Source organism: Colletotrichum aenigma, assembly GCF_013390185.1.
Source record: "Colletotrichum aenigma strain Cg56 chromosome Unknown KSG_Cg56_contig06, whole genome shotgun sequence".
In the NCBI taxonomy this organism is placed as follows: Eukaryota; Fungi; Ascomycota; class Sordariomycetes; order Glomerellales; family Glomerellaceae; genus Colletotrichum; species Colletotrichum aenigma.
In genome coordinates, this window is record NW_023500912.1 from 2,357,945 (window position 1) to 2,385,777 (window position 27,833).

Sequence of the window (27,833 nt, forward strand, 5' to 3'; positions counted from 1 at the left end):
ACGTGTTACGCCTATCAGTCTCTAGAAAAGGGAGCAAGATCCCAGGTTCAACTTTCAGTATGCTTGGGTGTGGGTTGTGATTCGATGTGGGATGCCGAGATGACCTGAACGTGAGGGGAAGACGTCGGCTGGAAATGTTCGCTTTTGATCACCTTTGTCTACGCTGACCGGTTGACGACGATGTTGCCAAGTTTCAGCTTTTAACTGAGGTGCTAGAGTACGGCTGGCCAAGCATCTACGTTACAGACAACCTCGACTGATACTTATGACGAACCCTTCGCCGGGACGTTACAGTGTCACCGTATACGTCCTTACATCATGCATTCCAAGGTCTTGGCTCTCAAACATACACTCTTCCACGGTCATTATTGTCCCTACAAGACCTGTCAGGACCTAATCAGCAGGGCGTCGCAGGGTCAGGAACATCTCTCGCGTGAGTACCGTCAAGTAGCCAGAAAGAACGCTCTGTCCCGCGATATATAGGTCGATCTCTACGTTGCCGACAGGGCAAAGGATACGCTGGAGGAGTGCAGTGACAATCGAAGCCATGATAAGTCCCAATCTCATCAGTGGAATCAATGCGGGCTGCCGCGATGATGCAAACGCTGATAATTACTGGAGTCACACTTGCTTGATACTGAAGGTCTTGGCTCACGAACTTGAATTGACACGGCTCGGCCGAGCAGGCATCTTGCCCGTGCTTCCTAGGAAACACGAAGCCGACCTGCTGACCGAGCCAGACTACCAGAGGCATTATCTCATAATCAAAAAGGTCATGATTCACAAGCTTCGTACTCAGGTATCGTCATTCGCCGGGTCTATCAGGACTTTTTGTTCATTTCCCACTTGTTTTGGCCATGCTCGAAAATTGATTCTTGTGATTCTTCATTCCATTTTGTGTGGCCCCCTGCCTTCAGTAAAGCAAATGTGATAGTTCCATGAGACCTAGTGAACACCTGCCAGTAGTAGTAGTAGCCCGCCCCTCCATTTGTCGAAAACCAGAGAAACAACGCCCCGCACAGTGAATTTATGCGAAAGTGGTAGGGCGCTTCGCGGAGAAGATCTTCTGGTTGGGGATCTTGGGGACGCGGTGGGGGAGGGGGAAGGAAATGCCCTTGGTGAGGAGCTGCTTGATGTAGGGGCGCTTGACATCGTCGGCCTTCTCGAGCTCGACGACCTTGAGGATCTGTTTGGGGCTGCATTAGTGGGACCGGCCGAATCGCAGAAATTGAGGGCACGTGACGTACGTGGATGGACCTGAAGCGGGCACGGTGGCGGGCGGCCATGTCGGAGTAGAGAGCCTCGACGGCGTCGGTGCGGGACATCTCACGGTACTCCTTGTACATGTTGTGGGTGCCGGAGCGGGAGTCGTAGCGGATCCAGATACCGAAGTTCTTGACCTTGAGGGGGTGCTTCTCCTGGATCTGTGCGGGGGGGGGGGTTGCGTTAGTTCGCTGTCGTCTGGGCTGTTGATCCTGATTCTCGAGACGACGTACCTCCTTGACGCTGACGATCTCACCGGTGGCCTTCTTGACCTTCTTCAGGCCGCGCAAGAAGTACCAGTAACGGGACTTCGCAACCGTGGTGTTGGGGGCGAAGATGGTCATGCGGTACAGGGCGGGAGTCGGGTTGGACTCGGTGGGCAAGTGGCGCCCGATGACCTCGTATTCCGTGAGACGACCTGGAGCGGAAATCTGTTAGCTGCGTGCCGTCCCGGTTCAAAAAAAAGTTCCTCTGCGCCAAGACCAAGATTCGTTTGCATTTGCGTTGACCGGTGTATGGTGTAGTTGCTCAAGAACTTGTGTGGAAAAGTTGTCGACTGCGACCGCTTTGCAGAAATTGCATGTCGAAGACCGTCGCAGCGTAGGTTGTTGATTTGACACCAGTATTCGTCGGATTGGAAAAAGCCCGTCACGCCGTGGCAAAGTTGTGCCCGAGGTGACGGGTGCCGCCAACTTATTCCAAGGCAAGGCAGCGACTCATCGAAAGACAGTGCACTCCTCCGTCGCCTCGGTGCCATCGTCGCAGAAGTTGAGGTCCATCACGAGCGTCGAAAAGTTTGTCGTCGGTTCGCAAATTTCGTTCAGGTCGCGCATTCGCGTCCAGGTCTCGCGCGGGGAGGGGAGGATTTAGAAATTATTGTGCTTACCCATCTGCTCGACTGTTAGACAAATATTCCTTCCGTACCTTGTGGCGATTAGGGACTTACTTTGAATTGCTGGCCGATGGTCGAATATCCGATATCGTGGTGGTTGCTGCAGGGTCAGTTCCGATTCAAAGGGAAAGGAAAAAAGAGAATTTGTGCCTTGAGAAATGTTGTGTGCCAACTCGACCTAAGCGCGGCCAAGCCTTGTGGGGTAAGGGCTGTGGCTGGTGCGACCGGTCTGTCTCCACTTGCGCTTGCCTCCGCTCTGCTGGGTGTGGCTGCACCCGAGAAATTTGACGACCATTGATGCCTGGATTCGAGGGCATGAACTTTCCCGACCTGACGACAGACGCTGTTCAGGGTCCCGCTGATGGTGTCCCCTCTTGGCCAATCACAGCGCGCCTTGAACTCGTCCACGGAGAACGGGCATATCGCGGAGGAGACGACGCACCCGGGACGGATCATAGAGGGCCACTCACTGCTAAAGACTGAGTACACTCCCGTCTGGGCCCAGCACCTCGCTAGGGACCTTAGTTGATCGGCTCAGACAGCATTGATTCGTCGCCTGTCCTCCCAACGTCCATCTCAACACCCCGGTCTCACCTCTCTGAGAACTCACCGTTAGAGTGGCTGCACCTACATCCAATACAATGGAGGGCCATTTCGAAGAATTTCGCAACGCCTACAAGGCCAGGTCGGGATACTCACTCGCACAAACACTCCAGCCTTTCAGTCCGGTCAACAAGCCAGACAAGCTGCGCTCCATCTGGCTGAGCACAAACAGCCAAGATGTCAAGAACGACGTCAAGTACATGCTGCTCGGGCGATCATCTGGGTCTCGGAAATTCAAGCTTGACTACGAGGAGACAAACGGCTGGGTGGAAGTGTATTCGGCATACTGGAAGGCTATTGGCGAGATTCTCAAGGTAGAGGGCGACTCCAGCGCTGGAGGTAGGGTGAGCTCCCATGATACATGTCTTTGCTGCGTGGGGAAATGACTAACACTGACCTCAGTCATCATCGTGGACCAAGGTCTATGAGGCATGGAAGGAGCTCACCACCGCACTCATCCGTGGCTACACGAACTATGGATTCGAGGCGTGGACGATACCGTGTCTCTACACCGCCGGCAAGCACTTGCGACTTTTTGCCATCAGCTCAGACGAGGAACGTAACAACACCGATGCGAACGCCAACGCGATGGAGCTTGGCGACGACTTTGACCCTGATTTGGAGAAGCAGAAACAGCTGCGTGATTGTGAACAGCAACTGAAGCGCATTTTCACGCTGTGCCTAAGTGACAGGTCGGTGGTATGAACTCTTTGGAAATGTCTCGACTGACAGTTCTCAGAGCGCCCCTTGAAGACTCAAGGAAATGGGCCATCTACTATATCATCAACCTCCTCTTCAAGACTTATTTCAAGCTCAACTCTGCCAGTCTTAGCAGGACTATTCTGAAAGCTTTGTCAACAAATCGCGGAGACATGCCTCCTCTGGAGGCTTTCCCCAAGTCCCAACGGGTGACGTTCAAGTTCTATGAAGGTGTTTTGTTCTTCTTGGAGGAGAACTACGTCGAAGTAAGGAAGCTATGATGCAGTCCTTAAATCACTGCTGACAAAATACAGGCTGAGAAGCACCTGACCGAGGCCTGGTCCCTGTGTCATAAAGACGCTAAGAGCAACCAAGAGCAAGTCATCACAAACCGTCCTGACCCAGCACAACCGCTAACTTTGAGCAGGAGGATTCTCACCTACCTCATACCATGCCACCTCCTCACAACGCACACACTCCCAAGCAGCAGACTTCTGGAACCCTTCCCCCGCCTGCAGAAGCTCTTCCTGCCGCTCTCAAACTGCATTCGCAAAGGCGACCTCCGCAACTTCGATCTAGCCCTGCAAGAAGGAGAAGAGGAATTCGTCCGCCGCCGCATCTACCTGACCCTCGAGCGCGGCCGCGATATTGCCCTACGCAACCTACTTCGCAAAGTCTTCATCGCCGGTGGCTTCGAGGAGGCCAAGGAGCCCGGCGCCGCTCAGCTTCGCCGCACCAGAGTTCCTGTCGCTGAGTTCGCGGCCGCCATCAGCCTCGGCAGTCAAGAGACTGTGGACCCAGACGAGGTCGAGTGCCTGCTCGCCAACATGATTTACAAGGTATGTTGCGTCATCATTCTTTCGTATCCTGCACCGCGTGCATCTAGTGATGGCAGCCTGCCTGTACACGTCGCTTTTCGGTGAGCCAGTCGGGCGAAAAGAGTTCTGCAATTTCCTCACGCATCCATCCCTCGCCGTTTTATACTCACCGTCACCCGTCGTCTGCCTGCTAGGCAGCATCATCACGTTGGTGACGGTGAGTGCCCAAGGCAGCAAACCTTCACAACGTCCTACCTCACACTCAATTCCTATTGGCCATCGGCATGCCGCCTCATTTCCAGGTCCACTAACACCGAATGCAGAATCTCATGAAAGGCTACATTGCGCGAGAGCGCGGCATCGTCGTCCTGTCCAAGAACGGTGCTTTCCCCGGCACAGGGGTATAGTCTGCATATGAGTAGTGGGTGTGTGTGGGTGATGTCGCTGGTGTAGTGGGATGGACAGAGACTACAGACGAGGTGCATCGGGCTCTACCGGCCGAAGGAAAGGGAGACACATACATGACCGTAGGCCTTATCTCTCTTAAAGCAGCGATGCTGTTTCTCCCCACCCTTTTGTGGTGTTTGTACCTCTTCCAATCCAGAAAGGCCGCCTCGGCATGGTGGAAACAGCCTCAGCGGCGCAGTCATGCATATAGGTCATGCATGTTATATCCCTCGTGGTGGAGGGGGGCAGACCTGTGAATACTCATCAAAAGTCTATCTGGACTCCGTTTGCTCGGTCGGCAACACTGACGCATATCCTGCGGTTCGCCCGATTGTGACTCTGTTCTCTCTGGTGTTTGCATGGTGAGTCGTGATCGCGACACTCGCTTCCATCATACGGGCACTTTTCCCACCAGGCCCCATGTCCCCTCTTCCCCGGAGCGACATCGCCCTCCCGGTCAGTCAGACACAAACACCGCCCGCCGTGAACTTTTCAGCCCGTGAACATCGTTCGCAATCACGCACGTTATACTTCAAACCATCCAGCTAGCCCGAACCAAACCTCCCGACACAAGGGCAACCAAATAGCTCGTTTCTTATCCGAGCCAAAACCCAACGGAACCGTTTCCCCGAGTACTTGTCACAACAGAAATTTCAACCACTCGGCGTAATGCCCATCCTCTCCGCCGTGACTAACGTCTCACCAAAAGTCCAACCGAAGCCAAGGATGTTTAAAGTGCTTGCATCCGTTAGCGGCCGGTCACCCAAAGTGGGGCCGGTGCCCTTCCGTGACACTGACTATCACATCCCCCTCAAAAAGCGTGGTGTGTATGGTGGTAGTATCAGACACATGACTCATACACGAGTTCAGGTGGATTTCACAAAATACGCCGACTGTGACAGCCTTCTAGCAGAAACGCGGCGGACGCTAGGAAAGTGGCGCGGCAGGCCAGGAACCGGGGGTGGGTGTGTCTGGTTCCCCGAAGACTGACCAGGGAGAGATAGTCAGGGGGGTATATGTGGGTGTGGGTGGGTTGGCGTTGGTTTGTCGTCGTTTAGAGAAGGGAGGGCCGTTGCCTTGGTCATTCACGGTCGTTCACGAGAGGGGTATGGGGGCCGGAACCGAGGTTTTGGGTCGGCCTGTTTCGAAGTTTGCCATTGCCGAGAAAAGGGGGCTAAAACCAAGACTACGGCGTATATTGAGATTCTTCTGACTTGAATGGCTTTTGGGAATAGCTTCAAATTCGGAATTAAATCGTGAATACGCAGGGCACTTCAATATAGCAAATACAGTCACATCAACTCCTGTTTGATTACGACGTAAAGCAAGTGTGAAGAATGGTAATTTTACAAGCAATTCGTTCTCGCAGAAAACGCAATCTGACTTTCTCTCTTTCGCCTTTCTTTTCGCTCTAGCAATGACGGAAAACCTCGTGCCCGGCTTTTTCAAAATTCAGCCACGTAGGAGGGCCGTCTGCCGGGATCTCAACATAACCACCAACGCTACCCCAATAATGTGTGTTCCCAGAGTCTCTTCTTCTATGAGAGGGTCCTCGACCTCTGGAGAGACGGATGATAATTGTACAGGGGTTTCTCGTGAGAATGTAAATTAAAATAAAAGGCATGGCGACAAATGAGAAGGATGGGAAAAAATACATGTCCGTCCAGCAACGCCGTAGCCGATCCCTTCCTTTCGGGATTTCAAACGCCATTTTTGTTTATATTGTTTTGCTGATTGTTCAAATCAAGAAGCTTCATCGACCCATGCGAAACAGAAAGAAAAAAAGATATGAAGACAAGATTGCGTGAGAACGTGAAGTCATTAGGTATGAGGCGGGTATTGGTAAATCTTGGATGAGGTGGGGATGAGATAAAAGTTGGGAATATGAGATGAGATGATTAGAATGCTATTTAGCGGCCGCTGCGGGGAGTGCGAGGTGTGTTTCTGGTTAGAATATTAGCGAGAGCAAAGTTGAAATGTCGATCAGGAAAACTCACGCAGTCGAGATGTCATCAACATGGTTGCACAGCGCCACGAAGAGGTCGAAGAACAGCTGAGTGCCTCCGTTATACATCTCCAGCTGCATCGTGCCGCTCCGCTTGAAAGTGCTGCGGCTACGGATGATCAGGGCGAGGTAGTGGGCTCGCAGCTTGGAGTCGCTGTCGGGTGTGTGGGCGTAGGCGTATCTGGCCGATGAGAGAATGGTGCTGCATTGGATGCCGGATTCTGCGGTGGTGGTTAGTATAGACATCTCCAAGACCACGTTGGAAAGTACTCACGAAGACCTTGCTTTCTCAGAGAAACACGCTTCAGCTCCTCAAGCCCGTACTTCTCAGCAGCACAGTAAATAACGGTGTCTTTGAGCAAGTCACCGTCGACACCGTGATGGTAGACAGTCGACTCGATGCCCTTGCCGTCCTCAGACAGCTGCTCGATCTCCCACGAGTTGCGTCTCTTGTTGTGCACCAGTCGCGGGTAGTAGTCGCCCTTGTAGAGGTATTCCAGAACCGACGAGAAGATCTCGGGTTCTTCGTCGGGCAGAGCGATGCGTCTGGCGGGGGCTGAGGAGGACGAGGGCGAGCCGTCGATGAAGTTGCCTCCTCGGAGGGCGGCCTGGAAGAAGGCGGATGCGCAGAGGACGTCTTCGTGGGCGGCGAAGAGACGCTGTTCGGTGCCGACGACGAGTGTCACGATCGCGGAGGTAAGTTTGCTGTTGGTGCGTTGTGTTAGCAGGCTGTAGAGAGCGCATGAATCACTGCCGAAACTTACTTGCTCATTTCGGTGTCATGGGTACTTGATGAAGTGGCCGTGTTGGGCCGTCTGGTCGCACGAGAGTCGCGGCGTTTTGAAACGCCGCTGGTCTTGCTGAATGATGAAGTCGACTTGTTCGACTTGTGGCCCTTGGAGAAACTGCTCCTGTGGCTTTGCGAGGGGGGCTGTTCATAGCGTCTGGCGAACATTGTGCTGGTGAATGACCGACCGGTCGGGGTTGCGGAGCGATAATGGTAGGTGTTGAATTAAATGTAGGGGAAATCAACCAAAATCAAAAGCGATCGTTGAAAAGAGAGAATGATTCAAAAGATGGGTGAAAAATAGTTGTCGTGATTTATTGACTTGAGAGAGATTGCTGACCTACCTAAGGCGCCCGTGAGAGAGAGAGGAGAGAGTCGAGAATTTTTGGGTAGAAACGGGGTTCACGAATCTATATATACAGCCTGATAACATCCCAGCACGGTCCCCTACCTCTCTCCCCCGAGGCCTTGCTGCTTTTTGCAAGGACTGAGGCGACTGGTGATGGGGGAGGTCATTGGACGCGTTTCCCACCCCTGCCCACGCGTCTGTGGGTCCTCGACTCCTCACGTCGGGAATGCGAGATCACATGACCAGACTCAGGGGGGTTTTGCGTGCGCCGGGCTGGCTGCCTCCAGTTTTCACGCCGGATATGGGCACTGGCGGGCAGTGCGAACCGGGCGGATGCTAGCAGCAAGCCATTCCGCAGGGATGAGATGGTGCAACTGCACACCAAGCGAGTCAGAGAGCCTGGTTTGGCACAGCGTGCCAATCTTAGGGGGTTGGGGTCCTGAACTCCGGCGACGAGGTAGCCTCACAGCGCCTTGCGTGCGCAGGAGTACCTCTGGACGCGAGCACAGGACTGCCGACGCCGTGAAGATGCTCGACGAAGCTGCCTGGAAAGATCCACGTTAAGGCAGCGAGAGAGTAGCCATCCTATCACCAAGCTGGAAGAAGAAACGTAGGCTTTGCCCCTGCCTGAACTACGTTACACGGAAGGCAAATTCGTTCGTCTATCAGATGCCGAGGCGATTCTCCCCTTTTACGGGTCAATTCGACTTCAAAGTTTTTTATTCCAGAAGACACAAAACGGGCCATTTCTCCTTCGTCACTGGGAGTCGAGGTTGAGAAAGTTTTGGGTACGGAACCGTGCGCGGCACATGGGTCTGAACCTTGAAGCTGTGACGAACCTTTGCACGCCATAGGCCCGGCTCAATCTTTGCCAGCGGATGTGACCCGGCATTCCGGAAGATGTCGTCGACGCAAACTGATATGCCCCTGACTATCCGTATCACGAATTCACGACAATTCTCTTCAAAATTTCTACGTCGGGAGCGGGAGATTCGGGAACGTTCCCAGCTTCGAGACACCCCGGAGGAGTCAAGAGACAGGCGAAATCCGAAATCATGGTAAGATATCGAGGGTCTTGCCCACTTTCAATGACACATGGTCCCGCTGTGATCATCAATACCGCGATGTTGTCACAACGTCTGTTGTGCCTAGTACTTCACTTGATGTCATGCTCGCAATCAGATTTTAGCCGCGACCTGCTCAATGGCGTCGGCGACTGCTTGACGACCCTCCAGTCTGATGACGGCATCGTTGTGGAAAGCACCACGAACCGTCCTCTTCTCGACCGGTAGCCCAAACTCCTCGCAGCGCCGGACCAGCCTCGCGCCGTGGTCCGCCGGCACTAGCTCGTCCCTCCCAGCTTCCACTATAGTGACTTGAGGCTTGTCCTGGCCCGAACTGACCCGATGATTCTTGGCAATCCCCGCGATGTTGGTCAAGCTATCCAGATGGTTGCGCAAGAACGGCCACAGGTGACGATACGGCACCCATTTCTGGGGGTACAGCTCACCCAACATGTCCCGTACGGACGTGAACGGCGTCTCCAGGATCAACGACCTTAGCCGCAACGTGGGCGGGAACCCTTCCCACGCTGCGAGGTTCGTGGCTACCCCAGAGCCGATGCTCTGACCCCAGATCACCAGCTCTAGTGGCTGCTGCCTGTGCCCAACGTTATCCTTGTGCATCTGCCCAATCCAGCGCAGAGCCGCTTGCGAATCCAGGTTGATGCCCTTCTCAGAGGGGCGGCCTCTCGACCTCCAGTAACCGCGGTAGCTCAGGCACACCATTGTATATCGCGCGGGCCGCTTGCTGCGCTGCAGCGTCCGCAGGACCCATGATAGGTCCGGCAGTCGTGGGGGAATGGACGACGCGTTTCCTAATCGCAATCGTGGTGAGCCTTTGATGGTTATTGCTAACTGCCCGCAGAGGACAGCAGGGGATGGGGCGGACCCTGAAAGTAGAGGACGTAGATGGACGGCACGGCGAGGGGCTCCGTGGGCGACGTGGTCTTCTCGTCGCCAGTGCATGTCACCGAGGCCACGCATAGTGCCAGATCCGTCCCATCGGCGGCCTGGACCCTTTTCTCCTCCCAGCGCACGCCCCAGCACTGTTTCTCGTAGTCCTCGATCCGCTCGCGGCGCGCGGTGGGCGGCAGTCCTGGCATGTAAATGATCTTATTCTGGAAGACAACCATCATGAAACACTTCCACGTCCATAAGGCGAGCAGAAGACCGGTGAAGTACAGAGGGGGCAAGAGGAACGCATCATGCAATTGCCTCTTCTGGGTGGTGACGCCGAGGGGCGACAGCGGCGGCAGCGGTAGACTACCCGTCAGAGACGTGGCTCGCCATGGCGAGGTGACGAGAGGTGCGTGCGGACGACGAGTACGGCGCAGGAGATGCCCAATCGAGGAGGGGCGGATGGCATGCATCACAACCGTTTGCGAGACATGGAGGCGTGTGTCGGGCCGTGGTGTGGTGGTGGTTGTGTCGCCGGACCCTGAGAATGGAAGGATGGAAGATCGGTCTGAGTGCAGCGCGGCGGCAGAAAGTTGCGGCAGCAGTTCAATTGGGGCCGGGTAATTCGCAAATCAGGGTCCGTCGTGGACTGAGGGTCATGACATGGCGCGCATGTGTTCAAAGACGACTGGACTCGTCCAATGTGGTTGGCATGCAGCCCGTTCCGTCCAGAGACAATGGGCGAGACAATGCGGGCAGCAACGAAGGCGGCTCGAGGTATGAGGTCCGCAGGATTCCAGCCCGATTTGAGGTAAATGGACAAGATGCTTTCGTTGACTGCACCGTCTTTTTTTCGAGGTTTGCAGGGGAACACTTTATCCTGCCTGGTCAAGGGGATGGGAAAGTGCCACAACCCGACACGATGGCGAGTTGAGACAGCGCTGAACCACTGTGACGGCACCCACCGTCTTTCGTGACAGGGACCATTCGAGCGACAATGAGCTTCCATTGATTGCTCCCAGCAGCATGGAAGGTGGCTGCATCTCCATGTCCCTCTCTGATGGCCGGGTGACCTGCCCGACCCCGCAGTGCCCGCCGTCGCCTGAAGACGCTTCCATTCAAATGACAAACCGCTGATGATACCTACCTGCCTCCGAATAGGTAATACCTAGGTAGTAAGGTACTGCTGGGCTCCCATTCCGCGGCGTGATTCTCGCAGGACGAGACCCATTGGGACGTCATACTCTAGCGCCAAACGTCCCTCGTGGATCTGGAACCATTCCGCCAACCAGCGATCCCCAAACCTTCCAGGTTGCCAGTGTTCTGGGCTGTCTCTTCGGAAGGTCCCTGGTGCTGGTGCGGTGCTGGTGTCCTGTGACGCTGCGCCAGTCCCTCCAGCCATCCCATCCCCGTCCAGTCACTTATCACCTCATAATCTGCGGGCAGTTTACAGTGCGTTCACTCAGTCACTCGCAGTTGTACCACCACATGCATGTGTTGTTCCCCTCTCCAGGCCCGCGGGCATAATAAATAAATCAGACAGACCCAGGACCCGGCTGACAGTCAAACCGACGCCAGATCAAGATTTCCCATCCTTATCCCAGCATGCGACACAGAATCCTGATTCTGCACGTCCTGTCAACAACATAACCCCTCCATCTCGAACGACTTCCCGACCTCCATATCTCCTCAACCCCCTTCTATCAACCGAACTCCCGTCTCCAACCCCGCTTAAACCGCCCCGAACCCGCCGCTCACGCTGAGAAATCATCATCACCGCTAATCCTTCCTTACTTTTCCCCGCCATTTTCGAAAACCGATCAACTTCGAGACCCGCACAGGAGCGACGCTGAAAACCACACAACCACCAATTCTACAACCCATCCGCGACGAGACGAGCGCAATCTACACCATGCCCGGCTCCGTCGACCCCAAAACCCCCACCGAGCACTCGCCGAGGCAGTCGCCGCGCATCGAGCTCCCGGAGGAGGAGGAGGGCTCCCCGCGTCACGATGGCCAGGCCAGCCCTGGTATGAGGAATAGCAAAGGATGGGATGGCAAGCTCAGGGTACAGCGGACCGCCGTCCTCGCGAACCCGGAGGTGCTCTCAGACCCGGAGTCTGACGACGAGAACGTGGTGCCGGGCGAGGAACTCCCCGCGGATGAAGGCAAGTTTGCTGATGCCCTCACTCACCCGTGTGGAGCCGCAAAAAAAAAAAAAGAAAATCGTGAAGAAACGTTCAACAGGCTAACCCATTATCCCCCTCCCACAGACCTCCTCGACGGCGAAGATCTAGACACTGACGAGCTCATCGTCTCCCATGCCCGCGTCGCCTCCATCCCCGCCCTCCGCCTCGAGCGCTTCACAAAAGTAGTCCGCTTGTGCCTCCGCCAGAACAGCATCCAGGACATTGACGGCCTCTCCGCCCTCGCCCCGACGCTTGAGGACCTCGACTTCTACGACAACCTCATCTCCCACATCCGCGGCCTCGAGGACCTCACCAACCTCACCAGCCTCGACCTCAGCTTCAACAAGATCAAACACATAAAGCGCGTCAACCACCTCACCAAGCTCAAGGAGCTCTTCCTCGTTGCCAACAAGGTCGGCACCATCGAGAACCTCGACGGCCTCGTCAATCTCACCAGCCTCGAGCTCGGCTCCAACCGGATCCGCGTCCTCCAGAACCTCGACTCCCTCAAGAACCTCGAGGAGCTCTGGGTCGCAAAGAACAAAATCACAGAGCTCACCGGCCTCGGCGGTCTGCCCAACCTCAGGCTCCTCAGCATCCAGTCCAACCGCATCCGCGACCTCTCGCCCCTCAAGGACGTGCCCAGCCTCGAGGAGCTGTACATCTCCCACAACGCCCTCACCTCCCTCGAGGGCATTGAGCAGAATGAGAAGCTGCGCGTGCTCGACATCTCCAACAACGCCGTCGCGAGCGTCAAGGGCCTCAAGCCGCTCAAGAACCTTGAGGAGTTCTGGGCCAGCTACAACCAGATTTCCGACTTTAACGAGGTCGAGAAGGAGCTGAAGGACAAGGAGCACCTGACGACCGTCTACTTCGAGGGCAACCCGTTGCAACTCAGGGGGCCGGCCGTGTACCGCAACAAAGTCCGTCTGGCGCTGCCCCAATTATCCCAGATCGACGCAAGTAAGTGTACAATCACAGGTTGAGCGGTTGAGACCAAGATTGCTAACCAATCTTTGCAGCCTTTGTCCGATCATAGCGGCTTGGTTCACTCTGTAGCATGAATTTACGAGGCCGGCATGGCGTTACAACGGCGTTTGATTAGATCCTTGGGGCGGTCGGGCAGATGAACATATCGGGATCTTTCTTCTTCACTCGAGATACCTCTTTACCGAGCGCTCTCTCTTGACCATTATGTTTGCTGAGCATGGAAGGGAGCATTTTCAAGGACGGGCGGGCGGCTATTCTGACATTGGCGAAAACACGCTGCAGCATGCTGTACAAGCGGGAGCAACAGACTGTCTTGGTCACGGCTTTGGTTGTATTGTAACGGCAGATCACAGTCATGCCGAAGGGAGACGGCTACCTAGATACAATCGACGCACAGTGCGTGATTCGACAAACCCCCGATATGGTTCCCTTACACACCGTCAGTTGTGGACTACTAACATGCCACTTTGATAGGCAGGTGGTGATGATGTTGCAGGTACGTATTATTATTTCGGATCGACAATGCATCATATGCAGACCACTTAACCGAAGATCCAGAGCTTCTCAGTGGGGAAGTACTACTAAGTGTTAAATCTTGTCTTGAACTGAGGAAACACCCAGGGAAGCTTACGTTTGCGGGCTGGTTGAAGCGAGTCTTGCGGTCCAGGCTGCTGATCTTGTCAATCTCGGACTGCTCGAGGTCGAAGCTGGTGCAGTCGAGGTTCTGGGCGAGGATCTCCTTGCGGCTGGTCTTGGGAATGACAGCAAGGCCGCGCTGGGTGGCCCAGCGGAGGAGGACCTGAGAGTTGGTCTTGCCGTGCTTCTTGGCAATCTCAGAGACGGTGGGCTCCTCGAACAGAGGAACGAAGTCGGTGGCGTGCTCCATGTTGAACTCCTTGAAGGAGGCAGGGCCGAAGGAAGAGTAGGCGGTAACGGCGATACCCTCGTTGGCAGCCAGCTTGATGAGGTCGGGCTGGACGAGGTAGGGGTGGTGCTCGATCTGGAGGGTGGCAGGGGGGATCTTGGCGTAGCGCAGGAGGTCGTAGAGGAGCTGTCCCTGGAAGTTGGAGACACCGATGCTCTTGGAGAGGCCGCTGGCAGCGAGGCTCTCCATGGCAGTCCAGGTCTCCTGGATGGAGGCCTTGGAGGGACGGATCTCGGACTTGCCGTCGTAGTGCCAGCCGGGAGGGTATCTGACGGAGGGGTCGACGTACTCGAGGGCGACGGGGAAGTGGATGAGGTAGAGGTCGAAGTAGTCGATGCCCCAGTCGGCAAGCTGCTTGCGGACGATGGGCTCTACACGGTCGCCATCGTGGAAGGTGTTCCAGAGCTTGGAGACGAGGAAGAGCTCCTCGCGCTTGACGATGCCCTCCTTGATGGCGCGGGCAACACCCTGGCCGCACTCGACTTCGTTGCCATAGTCTAGAGAAGAAGCGCCGTTAGGATCACGTTTGTGTTCACACTTGCTTTCGGATGCGTGTGATGTAGGCCCGAAATTTGGTTCATGTGATTGATGTCGGGGAAGACGGGGGCGAGCCCCAAGTGTAAGTGAGTGGTGACAGGGGAGGGGTATGAATTAGGCTGGGGTGCAGGGATGTTGCGGAGAGCTTTCCGGCGGAATTGCACTGATGGGAAAATCGGCCTCTGCAGAAATGCGCACCGATCATTTTTGGTGGGGTGAAGGAGGGGTAACTCAAGCTTCCAGAAATCATAGAGGGGATCAAGCAGACCACCACCACCACCACGGGCCATTGACTGCGGGCAACGTGTTTTTCGACACGCTTTCTTGCCCTTAGGCCTTCTCCCGCGATCGTACCATTTCTGGCTGCGTCGTCGTGGCGGCGATTGAACGCTTGTTCCCCTCCCTATGTCCTGGATCGCGACGAAGAGACTGGTGTTGTTTACTTACCACAGGCGCCGTCGAAGAGACGGTAACCGGCCTTGATGGCCTCGTAGACGGTGTCGGCGGCGATGGCGTTGTCGACCTTCCACAGACCGAAGCCCACCTGGGGCATCTCAAAGCCGCTGTTAAGCTTGATGTTGGGGACAGCCATTGTGACGTCTGGTTGTCGTTCTGATTGGGAGAAAGGAAGATGGTGCCAGAAGGAGAATGGGGGTATCAAGAGGCACACGAGAAGACTTGGGAGAGAGGAGGAGAGAGAAAGGCAGCACTTGGGATGGAGAGGAGGCGAAGCAAGTAGTATTTATAACAGGTACACACATACGTCAGGTGCCTTGGGTCTGTGGTTGCCAGGCAGATTGACCAGACGGACACGAGGCAAGACTGCTCTGGCTCAGATTGTAGGTACAGCAGAGCATGGAAGCTATAGATACACCTCCCTCTGCTATCCCCTGCATCGACAACTCGTACCTTTCCCCTAGCCAGTCTCCAGATTCAAACAGCCTATGGTTCCGTCACCGTACAGCACTGGCGGCTCATTAAACGCATGAGAGGCTGGCGGCGGGGGAGGGCACCGATAGGAAAAAGTCGACACACAGATGGTTTGCCCCCAGGCCGAGCCAACCAGCCAGGGGTGGCCGCTGGAGAGAGGGCTCAGGCGGCTGCCAGACCCGGTCCGCGACGCGGCGATACTTTGGGGAAGCGATTGGCATGGATAAATATCAATAGGCAAAGATAATGCACCGGACCTTTAGCAGAGGCGGCCAGCTCGGAGTGGAGAGAGGCGTGAGATGACTGAGATGGGGTGGCCGCTGCACAACGCAACGCGCCCATTTGTGCGTTTAAATCAGCCTGAGCCTTTGAGGGGACCGTGAAGAAGACCCGAATTTGGGGTATATTTGGAGTTCAAGCTTCCCGTCGCCTCGTTGTCGCTGGAACCCTGTGAAGTTTCGCGGGAAGCCAAGAGGAAGCAACGGTAACCCAAACTCGCATGGTTGTCATTCAACTCTGATGCTGGCGGCTTTGGTGGGCTGCCACTGGCTGCCCAACACCACCGCACTCTTGCCGCGAAGGGTCTTGTGCACCCCCTCCAAGCGCGATGCAGACCTGCCAGTTCAAAGTTGGCTTGTCAATCAAGGCCGTGGGAAACACCGCGTGGGGTAGCTAGCTGCTTTTGCACAGGGCTTTCCGTGAGACATTGATGCTTGTATCATCTGTCGCGGAGTGTCCTTGATCGAAGTTGCCTCGCATTTTCCAACGGTATCCGCTCTGCTGGTCTGGCCTTCCAGAGGTGCTCTCTCTGTCAATCGCTGTTTCTCTCCAGGCCCCGCTGGAAAGGTGCTTTTGTGGAGAATGATTTCGCCGAGACCCGATTAAATGGCATTTAGCCTAAATACCACCCGGCGCGGCTAATTGGCTTCTTTTCTCCATCACCAACGCTTCTCTGCAGAATTGTGCCCATTGAGACTCAACTGTCAATGTGCTTCCCAACTGTTGCTCGACTAACACGCGGCGCTAGTTTACGTCGTAGACCGTTGCAGACGATGAGACCCTTCTGTTCTGACCAACAGCCATGCATGCCAGATTTTGGGATCAAAATCACAGGCTGAAGTCGGCCGGACTAGCGAAGCGCAGCGCCAACGCGGAATGTCGCACTTCCCATCGCCTCTACTCATGCATCGCGGCGCATTTGCCGGAGCGATTGGTATCCACGTGCGCGGGCGCGTGGGGTGTCGACGGAGCTGGCCCCATTGGCATTTCATCCGGGTGGGCCTGGCTTCGCCGCGCCCTGACTACACACCCTACTTGTTTTCTTCAGTCTACTTGTTCTAACCAAAGAGACGCCAAGCGGCGATGACTGCAGTTCGACAAGTCAACAACTTTCAGTCAAATCTATCTTTGAAACTAAATCGCGATTTCTTTCGTATCGAACAAGAACGCTCCCCTTATGCAACTCGGACTTGAGTTGAGGTGTCATTGTCCAGCCTCCGCATTTGGCAAACAACTGGCCAGCAGCAAAGGATTCGAGGCAACTTGGAAGGAATGAAGACCACAATGGATGGTTCAAAGGCTGCAATAACTGATCATTCCAAGTGGACAATGATATTGGGGTTTTGTGTCCTCGATCCATAAAGAATGTCTTCGACAAGAACAATAGCCTTTGTATACTCACTCTCAAAATGTCTCCTTTGCACGGCTTCCTTCGAGTTGAGTTGGCAGCTATACAACGTTGTATATATGTCATATTCTCCAGTCTCACATCAGAATGAATATCAAAATCCAACATCCACTCAATAATACAATCAGCTCACACACCTTTTCTGTCTCATTGACTCCATCGATAAATTTCATCGTACTCTCAGACAACCAACATGGCCAACTACCAAGGAAACCCAATGGCGGGCAACAATATGGCTGGCCCAGCACTCCAAGCCCCAGCACCGAATCCGAAAGAGATGAATAGGCAGATGATAATGCGAAGAACCCGGCTGGAAGCTGCGCGAATCAGGGGAGACCTCATTGTAAAGGCGCAAGATGGCAGCACCATCGTAGCGCAGCCTTTGGGTCAGTTTAATCCAATGCACACAGTCAGGAGCCCGTACGCTGGAAGACAATACATGGACGACATCCACCAGGAGATAGCGCAACAACAGTACGGTCCCGACGGAAACCGAATGGCCAAGGGCTACGGCATCACCCTCAAGAGGATCTTGGCCGCTGGCGGCTTTGGCATCGCTGCTCTTGTCGAACACAGGGGCAACCGCAACGTGAGGACGGATTGTGTGATGAAGATTGAAAAGACCCGCCCTGCCGCCTCGTATGACTCGATCAAGCTGGAGCAGAAGGCTCTCAACGTAAGTCTACCCTAAACGACATCAGATATCCTTTGCTAACTCGTTGCTCTAGAAATTCAAGGGGGCCAAGCACATTGTCCAAATCCTTGACTTTACGAAGGAAATCAACGACAAGAGAGACGCCGAAAACGAGGGTAAGAGACCATACGTGCCCAGATCGAGTACAGAGGCTCGGGACAAAAATTGGGACATCAAAGTCCAGCGGGAACGCAGCTTCATCTTGATGGAGTATGCCAACGGAAAGAGTCTTCACACATGGCTGAACAAGTCTAGTCGATCTGGCAGACCTTGGCCTAATAAGGCTCTCTGGCTTTTGTTCAAGTGCCGTAAGTTGAGCCCCGGACTTTGACACACATTTCTGATATACTGACATGAACCACGCAGTCATCAAAGGGCTTATTGGAATTGGATATCCCCCAAAGGAGAACTATGGACGGGATCACCCTGACTGGGATCCCAACAATCCCGCTGAAGAGTCCATCCCCGACACCAAGAAGCCCCAGCAAACTGTTCATTTTGATCTGGACCCCAAGAACAGTAAGTGTGTCATGAATTACTTTGTGAATAGTAATGCTAACTTTGTGTACAGTCCTAGTGAGCTTAGAGCCACACGGCCCTATGCCGCTCTTCAAGGTAATGTCACAACATGTCACAAACTGATTACAAGCTAACGCCAAATCCAGATCTCGGACTTTGGCTGTGCCAAGTTCTTTGACGAAGCTAATCAAAAGCCGAATGAATTCACGTGAGTTTTGCCTTCATTCAAAGTGCCAACCTTTGCTGACATGAGTTTTCTTTCTCAGGGAGGAAATATTCTGGAGAGCTCGCTCGCTAGGAAAGCCGGGCTACCACACACCAGTGAGTAAACATATACAAACAACATTCGTGGGCATACTGACCTTTTTAGGAACAATTTCATAGGTCTTGGGACTCACTCCGGCCCTTCAACGACGGCGGATCCAACATGTTCCTCGAAGCCAATAAGCCATCAATTGCCGGCAACTACGGTATGCCCTCCAACATCTACCAGGTTGGAGTCATCGTGAGTATCAACCCCTGAGCATCTCCTTTTCGACTACGGCTAACTTGGTGATAAAGATGTGGTGTGCCATTACAGGGGCAAAATTCCAAGATCCCGTCGTCGGGTGGAAAGTCGGCGGAGAAGTGACGTACGGAAGGGCTATCGGAGATCCAAGATTCAGTCACATCGACGGCAACCTTAGAAAGACCGTCTCGATGTGTCTGGTGGAAGACCCCGCGGCCCGGCCGACTCTGATCCACCTCGATGGCATTATTGATTTTCGACTCCAAAGTCAGAATGGCCTGGAGTCGGACGACCACGTCGCGAGATGGGCCAACCAGTTCTTCAGCAGCCCACGCGTCCCCGGTGACGGCCCACCGCCGCAACCGCAGCCGCCCCAGACGAAGAACGGGGAAGAGTATGACACCGACGACGACGACGAGGAGCCCGTTCGCACTGGCGACAAGAGAAAGCGGACGGGCAAGGATGGCAACCCCCAGCAGCGGGGTACCGTCTTGCGCCTGAAGACCGTCCACAACCCGGCCCCGGGAACGACCCAGCAAGGCGGTCAGCAGCAGCAGCAACCGCAACAACAGCAGATGACTATGAACCAGATTCATCCAGGCACGATGTATCCCATGCCTCAGAGACAAGAAGGGTTCGACTTCATCCGCGATAGACAGCGGCCGCCGCCCCAGCAGATGATCATCGACGCCTTCCGCGACGTCGAGCTGTATGACGCGACACCCATCGAGAAGAAGGATCCTCCCCAGACCTTCAGCCGCATGCGCTATCCTCGGACTCGTGGGCTGGAGCCAGCACTACTGCTGCCAGTACTACAGCAAGAAGTGCCACTGCAGCAGCCGGAAGGTCAACAGCAGCCGGCAGGTCAACAACCAGGAGGACAAGGACATCAGCGGGGCCTGAGTCTCAACCCGGCCGCAGCAACTTTCCAGCCAAACGGGCAATTCGCGAACCCTCGCAACGGTTTGCCTGTTCAGGGCCAGCCACAGCAGCAATGGCAACCTCCCAACTCGAACCCTCCCCCGGTTTTCATTCCCCCTCCCGGACTGCCTCTTCCCATTCCTGGGCTTCCTGTCCCCCCTCCAGGGCTACCTCTTCCTCCACAGTGGCAGCCCTACGTGAACCCATTCCCGGCTCCAATGCCGCAGCAGCAGCAGCAGCCACAACGACCATGGCAGCCCATGAACCCGAACCAGAACTACAATCAGAATCCGAACCAGTTCCAGCCCCAACAACCTCAGCAACCTCAGCAACCTCAGCAACACCAGCAACCCCAGCAACCGCATTGGAGACCCAACAACAGCAACACAGACGCCTTTGCTCCTCTGCCTTACCACCAGCAGCAGCCCGGCCGATACCTATCTCCCTTCCCTCCCGTACAAGCACCGCCGCAGCACTGGATGCCCGGCCAGAGAAAAGGGTTAGTACCGCCGACCCCCAAAACTGACAATGAACCAGGGCAGCAACAGCAGCCTCCCCAGGACGAGAAGAGCTATCGTCAGAAATTGATTGAGAAGTACAACTACGACCCGTACCCCGATGTTGCATCTGATGATTTGGAGATGCATCTTGGTCCGTTTGAAGACTTGGTAGTACCCTCCTCTGGTGCAGGGCGATAGGAGCTCCGGCAGGCCCGAGCTGTGTTTAATGAGTGGAAGATGTTGAACAGCTGATTATAGGTTTCCAAGATGCTGCGATGGAGTTTTGGCTGATATCTGGATTCTAGAGGAGTTTTGGGATAGAACGGACTAGAAAGCTACCAGGCCATGTGATAGAATTGTAACTCTACATTCAAACCAGTTTTTGTACTTGAAGATATGTTCAAACGAAGGGTATCTTTGAGATCTCGTGCTATGCTAATGCTATATCCATCCCTACTGGCCCAGTCCTTGTCCAACTCCATATACACACAGTTAAGAAAGATCACACAACTTTTGTTCAAGCCCCCAATCCAAAGTTGGCATACCGGCACTCGCACTGCCCCTCTCCGGCCGCCACACTGACCGCGTTCCCATCAGAATCCTTACACTCCGGGCCCCCGCCGCTCTTGATCTGCGTAATCTCAATCTGCCCGGGCCAGTTAGCCCACTTGCTCCCGTCCGACACGGCCGTCACGTTCCCGTCCGCCGCAGCCGACCCGGCGCCGGCGCTGCTATTCTTGCGCGTCCACAACGTCGCGCTGAACGCCGTGTCGGCGTACACGCACGTCGCGGCCTTGTTATCCGCCGCGATGGCCTCGGAGGGGACGACGCTCTTGGGCAGCGTAAAGTTGAAGACGAGGCGCTCGTTGTACGAGTTGCCGTCGAAGAGGGCCATGCTAAGGTTGGCGAACTGCGGGGAGAAGGGGTTCGCGGACGAGGAGATCTGGTAGGTGTACGAGTTCCGGGGTGTGATGGTCCAGTAGTACGTGGCGAGGGAGCCGTTCGCGGAGCCCGAGGTGAGGGACTGGTTGTACGTCTCGTAGGGGAAGCAGCGCCACGTCGCTGGGTTGGAAGTGCAGTTTGTGGCCACGTCTGCGAGGGCCGTGTTGAAGGCGAAGGAGCCTGCTGGGAAGATGTTTGGGACGGTTGTGTTTGTTGGCGTGGTTGTACTGAGGGTGGGGGCAAATGGTTTGTTAGCTTTTCTGGTGTAAGTGAGAACAAGCAGGGGGGGAAGATTTACGTTTGTTTGCGCGAGGAGATGGTAAGCCCTGCGGCCAAACCGACCACGAGGCCGATGATCATGATGAACAGGACGACCATGTACCATCTCCGCCTCCTCAGTTCCTTTGCTTTCAACACCTTTTCATCCCTGTTTTCTATCGGGCCCATAGGGGTGGTGATGGGGAGCAGCTGCGAACGGCCCTTGTACGTGCTCCGGGGCGTCGAGGCGCCCGAGTTGGGCCCGCTGCCGCCTGCGATGCTGCTGCCGGCCGAGGAGCCGCCAGAGAGCAAGCTCCTCGTGCTGACGGTGCTCCGGGAGCTTTCGCGAGAGGAGCTGCGGGAGTAGGCGGGCGGCGGGACGGTCGGGTACGGGTAGGGGTGGAACGGGTGTGCGATCTTCTGAGGGCGGCCGTACAGTTTCGGTTTTGTGCTTCGGGAGGGAGGCGGAGGCGGGAGTGCTGCCCGGGACGGGTGCGTGACGGCCGGGAGGGAGTCGTCTTCTGCTATCACGGGCATGCGGCCTGCCAGCATTATTGCTGTGCGGACCGAGGGGGAGGGAGACTTGGGCATCGTTGGGCCTGGTGTTTCCGCCTTTGTGACTCAAGTTTTCCGTGTAGTCAAGTGAGGTTGTACAACCCGAGGCGTGATATCGGGGCTCTGTTTTGTTATATTATGCCAAGTGGTGGTCGAGCAGGTGAGATTGCAATGTCGTCAGTCCTTATGATGCGTGTATGTGGCTGGTGGAGTTGGTTAGACCTGAAAAAGCCCGTGGCTCGATGAAGGCGCCGGAGAGATTTGAGCCGCAATAGATGGGGATAGGATGTGGAATCCCACTCTCTCAAAGTGTAACGATCTGACTATGTAAGAGAACGTTTGCGGCTCACTGGACCGTGGTTCTGGGATTTGCAAGGGGGGAGAGCGGGTTCTACGATGATCAAAGACATTGATCGACGATCGAAGGACCTGATATATCAAGGCAAGGGACAAAAGGGAATCGGGTTCTACGGGGTAAGTCTGGACGCCGCGCGTGTGTAGAGGCAGCAACGGATGATTTTCTGACTTTCCATTCAAGCAAGCGCTCGCGACTCAGCTTGGAGCCCCCGAGGGAAAGTAGGACAAAGGAAGAATGGCGTGTTGGATTTTGGGGCGGAGATCGACAACTTGAGTCCCGGGCCTGGTAAGAACAAAGAAACGAACGGGTGGGGAGGAGGAGGAGCAAAGAAAAGGCTTCGTTTCAGAGATCTCTTGGGGACTGATACTGGCAAGACTGGGGAACCAGCTGCTGTCCGAACCATGTTGGCCGGCCGCAGTGAGAGCCGCATTAGGAATGCCGCCGAGGATCAAGCTATCTCTTCTAGAACTTTGAGGTATGGTGGGAAGCGGTTTGTGTGCTGTGCCGTGCCTGGAGGCTGAGCTCAAGGTGCAGGCAGGGCAGGGTAGGGACTCGGCGTCGTCGACGTTCAGCCGAGCCTGGCGCTTGCCAGTTCTAGAATTCAAGAATTCCTCTTTGGCCAGCACATACGTGAGAGGTACGTTGCCGCCACGGGAAGAGCTTCCTTCCGAGCAGGGGTCCAGCTGGCACTCTGCAGCGGGGAGGTCGAAGACAATTCCCCATTTGGCGGCTCCCAAGATATGTCGCTGTCACCTTGGACAGGGTTATCTAAAACCTGCCATCGCAGCACCCGGCACTACCACGAGGCTTGCAGGGAATAATCGAGTCCTGCAGAGATATGCGAGGCCGGTTCTCTGTCAAGGTAACGGGCCAGCGGGCAAACCGTCAGAAACCTGGACGGCGAAGTGAACAAGGGAAAAGAAGCTCGACGTCGGAATGGTGCCCCACAAGTTGGCCCAGCAAATAGTCTGAGCGATAGTGGCAGTCTAGTCAAAGCCCTCATTGGTTGATGGAGTTGATAGTCAGACATGGCTAACTACTTCCGGGAATGGATGACAGGGACGGACTAAGGAACGGCTGGATGGCGCGACGGCTTCGTAGTTGGGACAGTGGGGGGCAATGAACCTCCGAAAGTCGTCCTCGGTAGTTGAAATTGTGATTGTGCGTCTGAAAACTGAGGGAAGACCGGCACGGGGGTCTCCGAAGTTGGAAAAGACTCAGGGGTGAGGGGCGGACGCAGTGGAAGTGATGATGTCGTGGGGGGAGGCCTTGGCGGTAATAGAAAGCCGGGCACCCGGTATAATGATCTGCTTGCCGGGCGAGGAAAGTGCGGCGGAGAGGATATTTATGTTCAAATGTGTATTGGTGCTTAAGCCACTGACATCGCGGAATCTATCAACAGATTTCTGGAGTGATTGCCCTCTTCTACAATGCGATGATGCTGATACTCCCTCCCATTCACACGCCGAATGTATCCTGTAGTTTTACAGCAGCAACGTTGAACCAAATGTTCCACATCACGCGTCACCTTCCTGGGCCACCTCCTTACCCTTACTCTTCATGCTGTCGCTCTCGCTCTCGGCATATGATGGGGGATCCAAGGCATCGCCGCCAGCAACCCAGACGCGCGACAGCTCCTCCTCAATCTCTTGACGCCTTGCTTTCCACGTCTCCACCTGCTCGAGGCGCTCGCGGAGATCTTGCAGCTCCTTCTCGACTTGCATCTTCTCCCTCTCCGTTCCGATCCTCTCAAATTCCCACTCATCACCACGCTCACCCATGCCGAGGATGAGGTTGTAGGTGTGGTACTTCTTGAGGGAGGCACGTGTGGAAATGGTGATGAGTGCTTTCTGTCGTTAGCAACCACAGTCTTCGCGCTGCAGAGCTGTGACTTACTGATGCCCTTCTCCTTGCACATCTCGTAGAGGTATCCTTCAACATCCTGGGACACGGCGCTGGTGCCCTCATCAACGATGGCATACTGAGGTTCATGGTAAAGCATGCGAGCAAAACCCATTCTCTGCTTCTCGCCACCGCTCAGCACATCCTTCCACTCCTTGCGAGTATCCCAACCGCCCTCGCGGTCAGGGAGGTATCCCAGGCGAGCTTCCTCCAGAATGCGCTTCAAGTCGTCCTCAGACTTTCGCTTCTCACGCATATCATGGTGGCCGTCAGGGTAGATAACTTGGTCACGGAGGGTACCGATGCTGAGATATGGCCTTTGTGGCAAGAACATGATGCCGTCTTGGCCAATATCCTTGGGCCGACTAACCAATCCGCGGTAGACGGGCCAAAGTCCGGCGAGAACACGGGCAATGGCCGTCTTGCCAACACCATTGGAGCCGGAGATCTAGTTATGTTAGGGTTGAAGTGGCCTTGGGTGGGGCTCTGCTTACCAAAAGATGCTCTCCTCTTCTCACCACCATGGACAACGACTCCATTAATTCCTCGCCGCCGTTGGGCCACAATGCTGGGGCAACAACAGGGACACCCTCCAAACGAACACCGTCGAATCCCTTCTGAATCGTACCTTGAACATCAGAAAGGGAGTACAGCTCGTTCGGTTGCCCGCGTAGGTAGTACGCATTGGCATGGACTCGGTGAAGGGTCGAGATCAGAGTGTATACTCTGCTGGTGTAGCCAGCAAGTTCTGAAAGGTCCTTGATGGAGTACATCATTCTTCCACCAGCATCGGCCAGTGAAAGCATAAGACGCTTGTTGGTGATGAACTCCTTCATACGGCCACGCTCTCTGCTGCCCTTGGCAGCTGTTTCAGCCAACTCTGCGGCACCACCAAGACCACCCCAGGCGGGCAAGAAAACTGGAAGTGATGACAGCAGGTAGCCATACGCACTCCAACTGTACTTGAGAATAAAGTCTTCGAGCATGTTGTAGCGGATCTTGAGCATGTAAATGCCCTCCATCCAGGTCTTGAGAGACTTGAACTCCTTGTTCAGGAACGTCTTCTCCATATCAGCACCGCCGTAGAAGGCAATCTCCTCGGCGTTGGCGATAAGGCGCGCATGGAGACTTCTAAAGTCTCCTTCTTTGCGACCCTCAACGGCTTTGAGCTTGCCAAAGGGGGGCGATAGACGACGCAGAATGCTTGCCGTCAAGAAATAGTTGCTCAGCAGACCCGTCAGGGCTAATGGTCCTAGGGACCGGAAGAGTTGATAGTTGAACACCATCAAATCGACAAACGGTTTGCCGAGCGACGAGTACAGGTTCGCCGCAGCGGCGCAGAAGAGGGTCAAATCTTGTGTGATGAATTGATCCGCGCCCTGGCCAACGCCACCATCCAAGTTGGACAGTTTGTAGTAGTTGAGACTGTCGTTCAGGTACAAGTCGTGAATGTACCGAGTAAGCCTGGTTCGGAAGGCGATGGACACCTTGGATTCGAGGAACTTGATCATCGCATTCGTGTAAGAGGCAAAACCGCCGAGACCGCACCACTGTGATTCCGATTAGCCACGAAGAAAAATGGTACTTTCGAAGCGCTTACCTTGGCCAGTCCCCAAAGGAACTTCTTGCCGTGTCCCGCGACAAGATCTCTAACGATCTCACCATCAAGGCGGGCGACAACAAGCGACAAGTATGTCCGGAGCATCAGGAACACACCATGACTCACGAGTAAACCGGCCTCTTTACTTGACCATCTCGGAATCATGATACTCATTAGACTCAGGAATTGGTGGAGGAAGGCCAGGTTCAAACCAGGCTTGGTCTGCGCCGACGGGACAGTACCATCGCCCAGGCCAGAGACACGCGGCGGGTTCAGGAACAACCTGCGATGCGCCTCAAAGGTCAAGGGCTTGGTGGTCTGGATGACAACTTTGGAGGTGCCGTCCTTGTAAGGAACGTATATCGTCCGAGAGCCGTCCTTGTTGTGCAGCCACGAATTCGTGCGGACGAGTTTACGGCCCTGCTCGCGCTCCTCACGCCGCCGCCTCCACCATCTCCTCCCGCCAGCGGCGCTGAGGACAATAGAGGCGGCAAGAGCAAGGACACCGAGCTGCCGGGTTGTGCGAGATGTGTTTTGGAGACGGGTGCGGATGAGGGTCGAGTACTTTTCGATAAAGGCGGCGATTGCCTCCTCTGCGGCCGACTGGCGAAGGGTCGATTGCTCGGCCATGGCGGCAGTGGATAGCGGCGGTACGGGATGATTCGGTTGTTGTAAGGGGATCGAGTCGCGCAGGCTCGCCGCGAATGAGAATTACGTTACGAATGCGCTGCCATCACAGGACGGAATCGACGGGACGGAGTGCGGGTCGAGTTGGTTTGCGGCCGTCGAGGTTGAAGCACGGCACGGGAGGAGGACACGATGCGACGCGATGCGATTGAGAGTGGTTTGTTTTTGTGTCCGTTTCGCCGGCGGAAATCTGCCAGCCTTGCAAAAAGAAGTGCGCCTTGCAAAAAGTCCGGCTAAGCACGTGGTCGCATTAGCAGCCTGAGTCGTTAAGGTGTTTGGAGATGGACACGGCGGACGTTGGTTTGGGGGGCTTTGCTGGCTCGTGATCCATTACGACATGTGAATGCCGGGGACAGTGGAGTTCCGAGGCAGTGGCAGAGCGTGGAGGTACCTCTTCAACACCCGAACCGGTGGATAACTTGGGGAAAGCTGGTGCTGATGCTGGTGCTGGTGCTGGGGACCTGGGGGACCAGGCGGTCGCAGACGGTGCTGCCCGCTGCTGCGTTGCTGGGCGCTCTCCACTGCATCGCATGTGAGTGGCTGGCTTCGAGCGGGAATGACGCTAATCCGCCAGGATCCGGGGAGGCCTGAACGAATGACATCTGGCAAACGACGGATGGGCTTTCCAGATGACAACCCCAGAATCGGATGTGGGGGAGCCAGTCTCCGACAGCTACGGACAATCACTCACGGGACGGTCACATGACGGAGCATGAGGCCAGGCATCTGAAGTGCTCTTCGACTTCTCGCGGGTCGGAAACACTGTCGCTCATTGCGGATTGGATGTCGAAACAGTTGACGGCTGCGATTCCGTGTATCGTAGCTACATCGCGGCATTTGGCGTTGTCGAAAATTCCACACCACCCGTGATAAGATACACAGACAGGCTTCTGCCGCGATGCTAAGTAGCAGTTTTCGTGATTGCTGGAATATTTCGAGGTTTCCAGAGAGAATGTATGCCGACTGTGATATTCGGGGTTATTCGCGACGCCTGAAAAATTGGACATGGCGTTGGATAGACGGGAGGGAAGGTTAAATGCTTGTCACTTTGACAGTGCAGGAGATGTCGGAATCATCTCAAGGTAACAACAATAACCAACAGTAAGGAAGTCTGAGAATCTCATCGACTTATCCTGCGGGTTTTTGTCGGGGGAAGTGCAAGCCATCTTCTTCTTTCTAGGTTATAGCCCCTTGGCGAGACGGAACCAACAGTACCTTGAACCATTCTCGCCATTTGCAAAACCGTCCCTGTTCAAGATTCTGCGCCAGCAAGGTGCAGATGACGATGTCGACATCAGGCTGCTCAGGGA

At 55.1% G+C, this 27,833-nt stretch overlaps 9 protein-coding genes across 9 annotated transcripts; 3 read left to right on the forward strand and 6 right to left on the reverse strand.

The window, feature by feature from the left end:
• Positions 1-1,027: 1,027 nt before the first annotated feature.
• On the reverse strand, positions 1,028-2,153 carry RPL20B (60S ribosomal protein L20-B; the record flags this gene model as incomplete). The annotated part of the gene is made up of 4 exons (XM_037324926.1): positions 1,028-1,186; positions 1,248-1,424; positions 1,497-1,681; positions 2,150-2,153. The coding sequence occupies 4 exons, from the start codon at positions 2,151-2,153 to the stop codon at positions 1,028-1,030; spliced, it is 525 nt and encodes a 174-aa protein (XP_037176239.1).
• Positions 2,154-2,796: 643 nt separating this feature from the next.
• Positions 2,797-4,682, forward strand: CGCA056_v009680 (Protein CSN12-like protein; the record flags this gene model as incomplete). Its single annotated transcript, XM_037324927.1, has 5 exons — positions 2,797-3,102; positions 3,161-3,450; positions 3,498-3,723; positions 3,772-4,296; positions 4,599-4,682. The coding sequence occupies 5 exons, from the start codon at positions 2,797-2,799 to the stop codon at positions 4,680-4,682; spliced, it is 1,431 nt and encodes a 476-aa protein (XP_037176890.1).
• Positions 4,683-6,632: 1,950 nt separating this feature from the next.
• CGCA056_v009681 (uncharacterized protein) lies at positions 6,633-7,682 on the reverse strand (the record flags this gene model as incomplete). Its single annotated transcript, XM_037324928.1, has 4 exons — positions 6,633-6,666; positions 6,720-6,948; positions 7,002-7,432; positions 7,492-7,682. 4 exons carry the CDS (start codon positions 7,680-7,682, stop codon positions 6,633-6,635), a joined length of 885 nt encoding a protein of 294 aa, XP_037176891.1.
• Positions 7,683-9,041: 1,359 nt separating this feature from the next.
• abhd13 lies at positions 9,042-10,294 on the reverse strand (the record flags this gene model as incomplete). Its single annotated transcript, XM_037324929.1, has 2 exons — positions 9,042-9,739; positions 9,814-10,294. 2 exons carry the CDS (start codon positions 10,292-10,294, stop codon positions 9,042-9,044), a joined length of 1,179 nt encoding a protein of 392 aa, XP_037176888.1.
• A 1,439-nt stretch (positions 10,295-11,733) lies between these two features.
• On the forward strand, positions 11,734-13,049 carry sds22 (Protein phosphatase 1 regulatory subunit SDS22; the record flags this gene model as incomplete). The annotated part of the gene is made up of 3 exons (XM_037324930.1): positions 11,734-12,019; positions 12,095-12,973; positions 13,033-13,049. 3 exons carry the CDS (start codon positions 11,734-11,736, stop codon positions 13,047-13,049), a joined length of 1,182 nt encoding a protein of 393 aa, XP_037176889.1.
• A 493-nt stretch (positions 13,050-13,542) lies between these two features.
• XYR1 (NAD(P)H-dependent D-xylose reductase XYR1) lies at positions 13,543-15,054 on the reverse strand (the record flags this gene model as incomplete). The annotated part of the gene is made up of 3 exons (XM_037324931.1): positions 13,543-13,578; positions 13,632-14,422; positions 14,910-15,054. The coding sequence occupies 3 exons, from the start codon at positions 15,052-15,054 to the stop codon at positions 13,543-13,545; spliced, it is 972 nt and encodes a 323-aa protein (XP_037176886.1).
• Positions 15,055-17,272: 2,218 nt separating this feature from the next.
• Positions 17,273-20,419, forward strand: CGCA056_v009685 (uncharacterized protein; the record flags this gene model as incomplete). Its single annotated transcript, XM_037324932.1, has 8 exons — positions 17,273-17,755; positions 17,808-18,081; positions 18,140-18,292; positions 18,345-18,388; positions 18,439-18,500; positions 18,559-18,613; positions 18,663-18,797; positions 18,854-20,419. The coding sequence occupies 8 exons, from the start codon at positions 17,273-17,275 to the stop codon at positions 20,417-20,419; spliced, it is 2,772 nt and encodes a 923-aa protein (XP_037176887.1).
• Positions 20,420-20,738: 319 nt separating this feature from the next.
• CGCA056_v009686 (uncharacterized protein) lies at positions 20,739-22,012 on the reverse strand (the record flags this gene model as incomplete). The annotated part of the gene is made up of 2 exons (XM_037324933.1): positions 20,739-21,390; positions 21,462-22,012. The coding sequence occupies 2 exons, from the start codon at positions 22,010-22,012 to the stop codon at positions 20,739-20,741; spliced, it is 1,203 nt and encodes a 400-aa protein (XP_037176884.1).
• A 1,839-nt stretch (positions 22,013-23,851) lies between these two features.
• On the reverse strand, positions 23,852-26,466 carry PXA1 (Peroxisomal long-chain fatty acid import protein 2; the record flags this gene model as incomplete). The annotated part of the gene is made up of 4 exons (XM_037324934.1): positions 23,852-24,180; positions 24,231-24,684; positions 24,731-25,786; positions 25,837-26,466. The coding sequence occupies 4 exons, from the start codon at positions 26,464-26,466 to the stop codon at positions 23,852-23,854; spliced, it is 2,469 nt and encodes an 822-aa protein (XP_037176885.1).
• Positions 26,467-27,833: the final 1,367 nt, after the last annotated feature.